At 40.8% G+C, this 12,907-nt stretch overlaps 1 protein-coding gene across 1 annotated transcript; it reads left to right on the forward strand.

The window, feature by feature from the left end:
- Positions 1-7,551: 7,551 nt before the first annotated feature.
- On the forward strand, positions 7,552-8,413 carry LOC103286805 (39S ribosomal protein L17, mitochondrial-like). The gene has a single exon (XM_054713728.1). It carries the CDS (start codon positions 7,552-7,554, stop codon positions 8,197-8,199), a length of 648 nt encoding a protein of 215 aa, XP_054569703.1. The 3' UTR covers positions 8,200-8,413.
- Positions 8,414-12,907: the final 4,494 nt, after the last annotated feature.

A 12,907-nucleotide genomic window follows, 5' to 3' on the forward strand; every position in this document is an offset into this window, starting at 1 on the left:
TAACAGAAACTAAGGTTTAGAGAGATTAGTAATATGCCCATATGAGTCAACTGTTGGGTGGCAGAGAGAGGACTGCAGGGATAAGGTTTTAATCCGGGTGCACTGCTGCCTCTCTGAACTCAAATGGGCACCTCCCCTCAAAGTAAGCATCGTCATCAATGAACATGTGAGGCTGTCTCACTTAAAATTTGCTTTATTGCTCACCTTTCCCCACCACCTGTCTCCCTGGGAGCATTGAGATCCTTGCTACTCAAAGTGTGGTCCATGGACCTAGACCACAGGCATCATTGTGAAGCTGGGTGGAGATGCAGAACCTGAGCCCCATCGCAGAATCAGAATCTGCATTTTACCAACCTACCCCGGTGATGGCTATGGACAACATTGGAAGGGCACTGGTTTAGACGAGCTCCAAATGACATATTTGATTGAATGGCAGGAAGAAAGAAGGTCTGAGAAGGAAAATGTGACAGAAGTGTTAGACTCTGTGAGAACAAAAGCAACTTGCTATGGCTGTATCAGGACCTCACTGATTTATAAAATTATAAACATAAAGGACCTAGAAAGATCCCCAGGGATCATAAAAGCAAAACTGAAACTATAAAGGTATACCTGTAGTTCCTCTTCCTTCTAAAACTTCAAAACCTGTATCTCTGGAAGCATGTATCTTGAAGCACATAAAAATATATGAAGTCTTTGGCAAATACTGAATCACATTTATCAGGCCAAGAGTTGAGCTGTGCTATGAATTGATAACACTCAAAATCTGTAATATCTGCCACCTTCGGTCACAATCCCGGAGTCACTTCTTATCAAGGTAACTTTATCCTTTTGAACATTAACACATGTTTAAAGCACCGTACACTAAAGTAAACTTAAATTTTAGTTTCAACTTGAACTATTTCAATATGGTCTGTGGTTTCCTTTTTAAGTGGCACACCTACATTTTGCAGAAAGTGGCCTGTATTTTTAGCCAAATGTGCAGACAGTGACCATCCTCTCACAAGAGATCTGAGGTAAGCTGGGCTATGAGTCAGAATCCAAAGAAACATTTGAGGGAGTTAACTTCTGTTCAGTATTTCTGACCTGTTAAACAGAGTTATGAAACCCAATAACCACATTTAAAAGCTATGCACATAACTTAAAGTGGTCTTAGTAGAAGGTAAGATGTGTATTTGACTTTTTCCTTTATTCATGTTTTAAAGATAAAAAATATTTATTTCATAGTTGCAATTCCATGGAACTAAGAGAATATATTGTACAGGGGTGGAAATTCCTTCTCTTCCTCAGTTTTTTCCTTTTGCCATTTGAAATCTAACGAAGCAGTTTCTTCTCCTTAAAGCCTTCAATTATACATTCTTGACACTTTCTACTTCCTCCCTGTCTTCATCTAGGGAGAAGTAGAACAATTAGATTTCTTGCTAATTAATCATCCAGTTATCTCCTAGAAGGCGTGCCATCAACCACAATGGATCTAAAAAAAACACCAAAACTGCTTTTAATTCTCTACCCACTTATTGTTACTGTCATGAATCAGCTTCTGGATTCAGAGATTTTCAATAAACTGCATCAAACAACTCAGGGTTTTACAATAAAAGAAAAAAGAAAGGCATGGGCCTGCTCAAAGTCAGAGGGCAAGCGGGAAGCAGAGCAGAGTTTAGGGCAGTGCGTCCCCGAGGATTCTGACTGAGAGCTGAGTCCACAGGCCACAGACACAGAAGGTGTACACTAACTATGAAGAAGCAATGACGGGGTAACCCAAGGCCTGGGGCAGCCCAGATGGGGGCTTCCGGGGCCTGAGGAATCCCAGGAGAGAACCAAATGCATGAGTTTCCCACAACAGACCCAAATTCCCAGTCCAAATGAGACCAGTAATGGATTACATTAAAAACTTGTAACAAGTGTGCTAAACCAACCTCACTGCTGGTGGCATTGTTAATGCATACGCCACTTTCAGGCATAATTTAGTAATATGTTTGTAGAGCCACAAAAACCGTTATCCTCTTTGATCTGGTAATAACACTCTAAAAAGATGGGGAAAGGGACATGCAGGAAGTTGTCCACCACCAAGAATAAAGGTAGACGCCTGCATTGAGGTCTAAACACACAAGTACAGGCTGGGGTTGCCTGGGTTGACAGCTGTTCAGTGAGAAAGCCTTGGGGAGTTGGGATGAGCCAACCTCAGCATACGGCTCCTTGGGAGGGAGTAGCATGAACAGTGGGAGCTCACACTGCAATCAGCTGCGCTGGGTGGGAGTCCCCGGTTCTCCCTTCCACAGACTGTGGCAAGTTACTCAAATTCCATAAGCTTGGTTTAGTCATCTATAGAATGAAGATACCATATTTCCACGTTCCTATGATGTACTTTCTGTCCCCCGCCCCCAACACACATGTGCAAACGTTTTCTGAAACTGACATGACTCCTGTACTTCCTGTCTACATTTAACAGGATGGTATTTTCCTTGTCTATTTTCTCTGAAAAACTGAAATTTAATTGATGGTGTGTCTTGCCATTAATAGTGTCCTAGAATCAAGGAAATACAATAGCAATGCCCACCTCAGTATTGTTATGAAGATTAAATGACATAACGTATGCAAGGCAGTTTGGCACACTACCTTGAAAATAGTAACTGCTCAGAAAGTGACATGTGTTATTATTATTTGTGAAAGGTCTGATGCTCTCTTGGGATACATTATCAGAAGACCAGCATCCAAGAAAGCAGCCGGCAATCCCAGCCTGCTAGTAGGTTTATACTGGGAGTATGTGTTTAGTCTGAGGACCATACAAGGCAAACCATGTATAGTCAGAGAATAAGGACCAGGTTGGAGAAGAGTTTGAAAAACATGCATTCTGAAAAATGGTTGAAAAAATCTGAGCTTTTAGGCTAAACAAAAATGAGAGGCCCTTCAAACATCTCAAGACCTATGGGTGTCAATAAATGTTTTCTCTGTGGTTCCAGGGGAGAGAGCTGGAACTCAAGGATGGATAGTCCATAGAGGCCTGTGGCACTTCAGCATCAAGGACAACTTTCTAGCATGTTGAGCTCTCTAGGAATGAAAGCCCTGGGAAATGGAGAGCTTCCTAAAACAGGAAGCACACCATCAGCACCTGGGTGGCGCCAGTTCAGCACTCTAGAATTCCATGCCTGACTTTTCCTCTGGGGGCCACTCAGAGTGGAATTGCTCCCAGGCCTCCATTAGCACAGGCTGATTGGAGGGAAAGGTAGCACTAAACTGGCAAAAAGGGAAGGGAGAAGAAGACAAATTCACTGGGTTGTCTGGTATTGTAACGACTCACATGGAAGGCAAGACTCAGTTTGGAGGCTGAGAACCAGCAAATTCAAACTTAAGTAGCAAGAGGCAGTGTCTCTAGGGGCCATGGAGTAGAGAAGTATGAAGTCTAGCCCTCAGAGAAGGCACTTTGCAAGTCCTGAAGACAGATACCACCACCAGCGCACCTGACTTATTCCATGTAGAATGTTCCAGTTGGAGCCTAATGAATCCAAATAAGGTGGAAAAGGTAAAGGGATTAAGAAGAAAAAAAAAACAGCTCATAGACACAGACAACAGTATGGTATTATCAGAGGGGAAGGGGAGTGGGGGAGAAGAAGGAAGGTAAAGGAGGTATAAATGCTGATGAAAGCAGACTTGACTTGGGGTAGTGAACACACAATACAGATAATGTATTATAGAATTGTATACCTGAAACCTACATAATTTTAGTAACCAATGCCACCCCAATAAATTCAATAAAAAATTAAAAAGTAATCTTCAATTAAAACTACTTTAATTTAAAACAATAATATGTTCAGCAAATCCCATATTAGATGAGTTTATAATTATGTACTACCACCTCTTCTCTTGTCAATCAAATTCTGTGAAAATTTTGCCAAAATTGTAATCAAATATTTAGTTTCTATAAAAGCATGTTTCCTATTTACAATTACAATAGGTACTATTAATTTTTAAAAGTCTATTCTTTTATCATTAAAAAAAAGAGACGCAGACCAGTTGTATGAATTACAGCAAACTCTTGGTGAGATCCACATTCTTTCCTTCACATGTAGGCCAGCTTTCTTATTGCCACAGTTACATACATACTTTTTCTTAAATTAACCCTCTATCCACAAAAAAAGAAAATGAAATCACACTGAGATACCACTAAAATAATTACCCCTTTATCTATGCATTACAGAAAAAAACCTCTACCCAAACTCTATGAAAAACTGTCAAGATGTCAGATTAGAAGAGAAGTATAACTTTGGACTATATCTTTTCATCAGCATTCACTTAAATACTGGTATTAAGCTTACTGTGGACTTTGTGACTCAACCACATTGTCAATTCTACAATCAGTTTATCTAAATCTCTCTGAGCAAAGGTGCTGGGTATCAGCCTTGGCCAACAAACAAGCATCTTGCTTACATTGGGCAATCAGTGGATAGTTTTACCAAGTCAAAATGAATGGCACAATAAGACCTTCATCACAGTCTTACTCCCCAGATTATGCTACTTTTGGTCCTCAGTTTATCAAGGTTCACCTACACATCTTTTGTTCAAAGACATTTGTTATAATTGATCCCTCTGTAAAACCAGATACAGTTAGGAATCCATATAAGTTAAGATCAAAATTCTTACTTCCACTGTATTGACCTTGGGTCAGGTGCTAGGATGGGGTCTAAGAAGACAAAGGTCAAGAGCTCTGCATCAGGGACTCACAGTACAGGGGGCGGGCGGGGGAAAGGCTTTTAACAGTTAATGTTCAGAGTGTGAAAAGAAGTGAAGTGGAGCCCTGAGGAGGAAGTGCTCAATCTGGGGATTGGGGAAGTTACTGCTGGAAAGGCACATTGGAAAGGGATTCTGAAGACCTTGTAGGAGTTCACTGAGCATGCTCAAAAGGGGAGCACATTCCAGGAAAAGGAGCTGCAGTGTGTTGGACTATGTAATCTAAAGAACAGTAAAAAATAACCCTGATGTCTAGCTCAGTTACTGGTAAGTGCTTAATAAATAGTAGCTATACATATTGTGAGATATTGAACTCACCTTTACACTGTGAGTTCTAACACCACACCAGCTGACATCTGTGGCAATATCTCATGCATGGGTTAGGAAGGTGGACAAGAGACCATCAATGGTCCCTCCCAACCTGGCGTTCTCATTTGATTGTCTCTGCCCATTTCTGATCTGGCATTATTCTCTCAGATCATCAGAAAAGTTTTTTTGCTAACTTTATCACCCCTGGTTTTGTTTCATTTCTGTGAGTGTGTGCATATGTGTGTATGTGCTTAATGGTATGCAAATATTTTTGCAAGCCAATTCAAATCTTTAGTAGAGCATAAAAGTCATAAAAATGAAATAACATTCTACAATTTATTATAAATGATACTAATAACAATACTAACATTCACTTAACACTTATTAAACACTAAGCACTGTGATAGGCCTTCTATACACATTATTTCATTAATTCTTACAAGAATCCTGAAAGGTAAGTGCTAATATTATAATCCCCATTTTATAGATAAGGAAATTGAGTCAGAAGAGTCAAGTAATTCACTCAAGGTCCCAACTAAGCTGTGGTCTAACCTAATGATTTTGTTTATAACATAGCTTATAACAGTCTCATATTAATAGGTATGTACTCCCATATAGTTTTAAAATTTGAATATTTTCACTTCAATCTTAAATATAGGGACTCCAGAAAACAAATATAGGCCCCTTAACCTAATAAACAGGTGACAACGCTGAGTTCATTTGGTCCTAATCTCACACTTTGGCACACGGTTGAGAAGAAAGGGCCTGCACAGTAACCAGGTCATGTTTGACTAAGTGGTCTTTGAGCTTCACATTAAAATTTCCAGCTTCCTCACCTAATGTAGAATTCTCTTCATATGAAATGAATGGGCAAATCTAGAGAGGCAGAAAGTCCAATATGGGCTGCCTAGGACTGGTGGAAGAAAAAGGGAGAGAAGGGAGAATGGATACAAGGTTTCTTTTGAAGGTGATGAAAATGTTCTACAATTAAACAGACGCATAGATGCAGAGAACAGAATGATGGTTGTCAGAGGGGATGTGGGGTGGGGGACTGGGTGAAAAAGGTGGAGGGATTGAGAAGTACAGATTGGTAGTTACAAAATAGTCCCGGGGATGTAAAGTATGGTGTAGGAAATGTAGTTAATCCAATGTAATAACTATGTATGGTGCCGGGTGGGTATTGGAAATATCAGGGGGAACACTGTAAAGTACACGATTGTGTAACCACTATGCTGAACACCTGAAACTAATACAAAAGAATATTGAATGTAAACTGTAATTGAATAATGTTTTTAAAACTTTTAAAGAGAAAATGTTCTATAATTACATTATGGTGATGGTTATACTAAAAAAACACCGAATTGTACACAAAGGGATTAACTTAAGTTATTAATGTAAGTTAAACACTATTGATGAAGCTGTTGAGGAACAATTTCCAGGGTGCAGTATCAAGTGATCTCTGGTCACTCGTGAGGCTGCTGTCTTCCAGAACAAGCATGGAAACCAGATGTGCAATAATTAAGCCTGTGCCCAAGAACAAAACGTTCACGCAACAACGAGGAGACTGCAAACCCTGCCTGTGGAGTTGGAAGTGTTCCTTGGAGGCATAATCGGCCTTTAGGCTCTTTTTCAAATGTCATTAGGTAAATGCTGAATGGTCTCAGCTTTTGATTTTTACCAACCCAGAAAAACATGGAAATATAATCTCATTCACCATGACTAAACTGTTTTTAAATTAATAGAACGGAATATTAGAAGTAGTCACAACGGGGGAGTCAAAGGACCTCAAAAGAATCAAATCAATAGAACCTTGTGGCCTTCAGGACACCATCATTCTGGGCTTCATCTGTAAAATGAGGAAGGGGAAGAATGGAGTCAACTTCTCTCAGGTTCTCTCTCATCTTCATTATTCCAGTCGAACCATCTCTTCTGAGAGTTGTCTCAAAACGTCGACTTGTCCCTTTCTAAATATCATCCACTGCTCTTAGGCCAAGGAAGCGTTATCATGACCCACTGGAAATGCGTGCAAGTGTCTTACCTGGACTGATGTTTCAAGTACTTAAATAGGCCCCATCCCACACCATTTATCAAACTATCTACCTTACAATTGTGTTCGCTATACCAGCTGACTAAAATTTTCAACCCAATGCATAAAAATCAAAAGGCAGTTTCCTACAATAAGCATAAAGACAGCACAATAATTGTTCTCCAAAGTAAAAGTATCCTCTCCTTTATAAAAATTGATCTTGCCTCAACTCTGGCCTGTCATTCCTAATCTATTTTAATTTTTATTAAAAAAATAATACATTTTTCTCAAAATAAGCCTCAAATTCATAAACTATTTGAGGAAATTAAAATCGCTCTTAGAGCCACCAACTTAAATAGATTATGGGTGATGTTAACCAACTATTTAATTTGGGTATGTCTTGTTCTCATTTTTTTTCTCTACATGAGTTTTTATTTTTTGAATATAAATTAATTATGTTTAAAAATATCATTATGGGGGGAGTAGCGGGTAACATGCAGTTGTCGGTCGCCGCCGCCATCTCCCATGGCCGCGTTTTCCGCAGCCTGGGCCTTGGTGCCGAGTCCCGCATCCACCTGTTGCGGAATTTGCTTAGGGGACTAGTGCGACATGAACGCATCGAGGGGTCCTGGGCGGGCATGGACGAGATGAGGGGTTACGCTGAGAAGCTCATCGATTATGGAAAGCTGGGAGACACCAACGAAAGAGCCATGCGCAGGGCTGACTTCTGGCTCTCTGAGAAGGACTTGATCCCAAAGCTGTTTCAAGTGCTGGCCCCTCGGTACCAAGGTCAGAATGGGGGCTACACGAGAGTGCTGCAGATCCCAAATCGGAATAAGCAGGATGGGGCTAAGACGGCAGTGATCCAGTATAAAGGGAACTGCCTCCCACCCCTGCCCCTGCCGCGCAGAGATAGCAACCTTACACTTCTAAACCAGCTACTTCGTGGGCTGCAGCAGGATCAGGAAGCAAGCATCCACAGCTCCCACACACCTCAAACACCAGGGATTTTAACTGGAGCCAAAGCGTGTGTAGCCTCATCAGTGCCCATGATCATAGGCCTTTGGATCGCTTCATCTCTAAGAACTGGAGCTAGAGTTGTGGAGTGGACAGTCTTAATGGAGCCCAGTCCTGTCGGGTAGCCATATAACCTTCTCTTTGCACAATAGGTAAAATTCCTTGTATGAATATATGTAAACTGATTTTTTTTTCCTCTCACCTTGGGATTTCTGAGAATGAGAACTATCCAAATGCTCTGTCTTCATGGGATAGTAAATTCACAGCATATGTTTCTGGCTCTTAAATCCAGGTTTTATTGGGTTACGACAGTTTTGTTTTTCTTAATGCTGGTTTATATGGGGCATCTATAATAATAAAAGTGTAATAATAAAAGTGTAATATACTAAAAAAAATAGTATTATGCAGAAAAAGTATAAGAAAAATATAAACTAGCAGAAATTGCCACCTTCAAAATAATCCGTAAACCCTATTAACTTCTGCCATCTCCCTAAGCATAACACACAGAGAGAGGTATATTTTAAACATGGCCAAGTCTGTGATGTACAAATAATTTGATAGTCGGTGTTTTAAATTTTTTAAAATATATTTTTATTGATTTCAGAGAGGAAGAAAGAGAGAGAAATATCAATGATGAGAGAGAATCACTGATCGGCTGCCTCCTGCATGCCCCCTACTGGGGATCAAGCCTGCAACCTGCGCATGTGCCCTTGACCAGAATCGAATCTGGGACCCTTCAGTCCACAGGCTGACACTCTATCCACTGAGTCAAACCAGCTAGGGCGTAGTGTTTTAACTTAAAGATCTAGCACCACCACTTCCTTCTATTACAATTTTTCATAAGTAAAACTGGAATCCTACATAATAAAAGGCTAATATGCAAATTGTCCCCTCGACTGGGAGTTCGACCAGGAGTTCGACCAGGGGCCAGGGCTGGACGGCCAACCTCCCACGTCCCCCTACCCACGTCCTCCCCCCTGCCCCCCCGCCAGCAGGCCTGATGGGCACTAATTGGCACTGATCAGGGTGGGCCTGCTGGACCCCACCCGTGCATGAATTTGTGCACCAGGCCTCTAGTAGTTACATAATGGTCCCTCATGCAATTTTCCTCTTCTGTATGTTTTATTTCTAACTTTTCATGATAATAATACTTCAATGAGTATTCTATACTGAACGCTTTCACAATCCTACTTCAAAAATTCCAATCTATCACCCTATTCCTTTTTTGATTTCTTCTATTGGTTTTAGGAAGAGAAGTACTTCCCCATCCAAAGATCAGAAGTTTTGTTGTTCTTGTTCCTGTTTTTTAATTTGTCTCCTTAAATCTATGGACTATATTTTAATACATTGTTAAGATTCCAAACTTATCTGTCATGTGTTTAAGTTTTAGCCAAATGTAGGTTATTTGCCCAACATTTTCAAATGCGCATGTATGTTTTTAAAGGAAATGCATGCCTCATATTCTTGGCTTTCTACTAAGCCCCAGGACTGACAAAATAACCAGAGCTTTGATTATCAGCAGGAAGTCATACTGGGAGGAATGAAGAGGCCCTCACACAGGCCAAATTCAAGCTAAACAATCAGAAGGTCCAAGTCCCTGGCCTCAGTGTTTTATTGTTGTAGCCTTAAGAAGTCTCAAGAGTTCCAAGGTCAGTTTATGTAGTTGAAAGACAGTTTTCAACGCTGTGGGCTTATTCGCCAATGTAGACTGGTCACTATGGGTCTCATTTACTGACCACGGGGAAACTCTATGTCCTGCCTTAGGTCAACATGTTCTTGTCATTGGTCACGAGCAGAACAGTTGAGAAAGCAGAGCTCAAGCTCACCCCCAACCCAGTAGAAAAGGGACACAAAGGACATGCCTTACCGGTTAACAGTGGGTCAACAGAAACATCTCTGAGTGTGAGGAGCAGCACAGATGTCAGTATGTACATGGCTGCTTCTCATTAATAATAAATACTTCTCGGGCTGATTTTTTTCTCTCCTACGGCAGCACCCCTTCCCCCACCATCCCTCCAAGGCACAATCCTGTTACTGCTGCTTGCTAGCTGCTATAACTTGCTAGCTGCTATAACAAATTACATAACTCCTCTGGGACAGTTTCCACAATGAGAAAATGGGGATAATAAAGACAATTGACCTCTTAGGGTTGTTGTGAGGATTAATAAGATGCATAGGACAGTACTGCCCTTAGGAAATGTTTTTTGAGTGCTAATTATTATTATTATTATTACTCTTACCACTGCCTCTACTACTCTTGCCATGATTGCTGTTACCATCTCCCCCAGAAATGCCAGAAGGTGAAACTGAAATTGGGCTCTTCAGAATGAAAGAGGGAACTTGGGAGGTCTCTGGTCAGATCAGTCCTGGACTAAAATCTGTCCTCAGCCTTTGCAACCCCACTGGGAAGTTAGTATCTATTGTCATTACTGAAATAGTGAATTTCTGGGGTGGATGGCATCACAATCTCTCCCACTTTCTGTCTCCACTTTCTGATACGAAAGCACAAGACCCATGCAAACTGGCACCCTCGATGAGTGTGGTTAAGAGGTGGCCTAGGCAAGAAAAAGGTGGAGGTGGCACTGTTCATCATAGCCGTTACATAAGTCTCACAAGGTAGAAACTACAGATCAAGAGCTGATACCGCCCAAAAGATACAGAGTGAAGATCAAGACCTTGGGCAGGAATGAGAGTAATCTGGGGTGTGTGAGTAGAACAGGCCCATAAGTGAAAATTTAACAAGGTTCAGCAGTCAGAAAAACCACCTCTAGTACCACAATTACTCCTACTTATTCATTCCTTTTTTAGAGTGCCATCCAAGTTTCCCAGGGTTTCGAGTCTGGTGGCCCAGGGTTTCATGTCAACATAGTTTGCCTAAAGGTTTATCTCCAACTTCAAAACTCAGGTTCATTTTAAAAGGAAACGAGGCTCACATGTTTCTGGATCGTCGGCAAGGTGCATAAGCCTCTGGACATCAATCAGACATCCAGAGGACTTTAACTATCAACAAGAAAGTGTGTTTATCCAATTCACTTAATCAACTCAAAGTTCAACTTAAGATGAGAGAAAATGCCCGGCTCTATTTAATTTTTGCCAAAAGAAGAAATGTAACAAAAGGAAACCAGTCTGGCAAGATGAGAACAATAATTGCAATGTGTGTTCCAGACCTAGAATCAGGAATAAGATTTGCTGAGATATATTATCCCAAAACTATAGATTTTGAACACTCTATAGTCTTTTTTTTTCTCCCCATGTTTAAAAGAAACTTATTTTAATGAACATTCTTTGGGGGAAAAACCTAAAACCTGCCTTTTAGGGAGTTTCCCCTCTTATTCTATCCTTTGCCTCATTGTTTATTTCTGTTTCTAATCAGAAATGAGGCACTCTCTGCAAACAGAAACTGAGATCTACCAGACATAAATGAGCTTTTTAAGACTTTTATCCATGGAAGAGAAGCACAAACAAATAATCAATGAGTAAAATGTCTCAACATTGTTCTTTTAAAATCACTGGGTAGCTACAATCAGATTGACCAAAGTCTCCCTTTAAAAGTTAAATTAGAAACTGATGAACAAAATGGAACCAGAGACATGGATACATGGTACAGACTGACAGATGTCAGAGGGGAGGTGGGTGTGTGTTTGTGGGGGGCGGGGGAGGCGGTGAGATGAAAGAAAGTGAAAAAACTAGCCAAAGAACATATATGCATAGCCCATGGACACATACAACAATGTGATGAGGCCCAGAAGGAGGGGAGGGAGGGGCAAAGGGGGAGGAATGGGGGACATCTGCGATAGTGTCAACAACAAAAATAAAATATAATTTAAATTTTTTAAATTAATAGCATTTAATAATTAATAATAGTACATATGTGCCACGATAGCATAATTAAGCAAGCCATAGCAATCTTTGCTTTTTTTGGAAATCAACTAAAAACCTAGTAGATTTGCTGTTAGAGAAAGTACCTGCAGAGGCAGGGCTGTAATATGGCTGCCCAGTTGTGTCTTAGGGTATAAAGTACAATCAGTTTTGCAATCCTGAAGTGGCATGCAGCCATCACTTTTACAACCTCAGCCTCAGCAGAAATGGTAACTGGGATCCTTAAAACAAATCACCTAGGAGATGTTTTTTAATTACCTAGTTCCGTCTCCCTTCTCCCTCTATGTTACTTTTTTAAAGAGTTGAAGATGGAGAACGGACCCTGTCTGAAAACACTGTATTTCCCGGCAAAGCGGGGGAGGGGCGGGAGGGGGTGAGAGGAGACTAAAATGGCAATAACAGAAGCAGAGTAGCATATTTAAAAACATTAGTGCATTATCTGGAACAAAAGCGCACGTAAAATAACAGAAAATCAAGTGCATTTCATAAAGCGTTGTAAACTTGAAAACACCATCCAGCTGAACGCCTCTTATAGAACAACTTCATGCTGGGCTGCTTTGGTGACAGATACAAAGGTGAAATTGCTCTCTAGATCTTTAAGTGAATAAAATAAAGGAAAATGTTCTCATGATACCTAGTTGTGTTGATTTAATTTAACTGTCAGCAATACATTTGTATCTTACAAGGCGCATTCCATCCTCACAGTCATATTTACTCCTAGAGCAAACCTCGGCTTCTGCGGACGTACAAGCAGTGACAATCAAGGAAGGAATTCAGTCCAGCTTAGTCCACCTGTACACGCTGCCTGCATCCATTGTTAGGTGTTTTATGAGGCATTCCAGAAAAATGCCAGACTTTTCAAAGATATCTGGTTCGTTGTAAGGATCAGGAATAGGCCCTGGGGAAAACCACGCACCAGGCAGGCTCACGAGTGGGAGGGAGAACACCGCTAGC

Source organism: Eptesicus fuscus, chromosome 3, assembly GCF_027574615.1.
Source record: "Eptesicus fuscus isolate TK198812 chromosome 3, DD_ASM_mEF_20220401, whole genome shotgun sequence".
In the NCBI taxonomy this organism is placed as follows: Eukaryota; Metazoa; Chordata; class Mammalia; order Chiroptera; family Vespertilionidae; genus Eptesicus; species Eptesicus fuscus.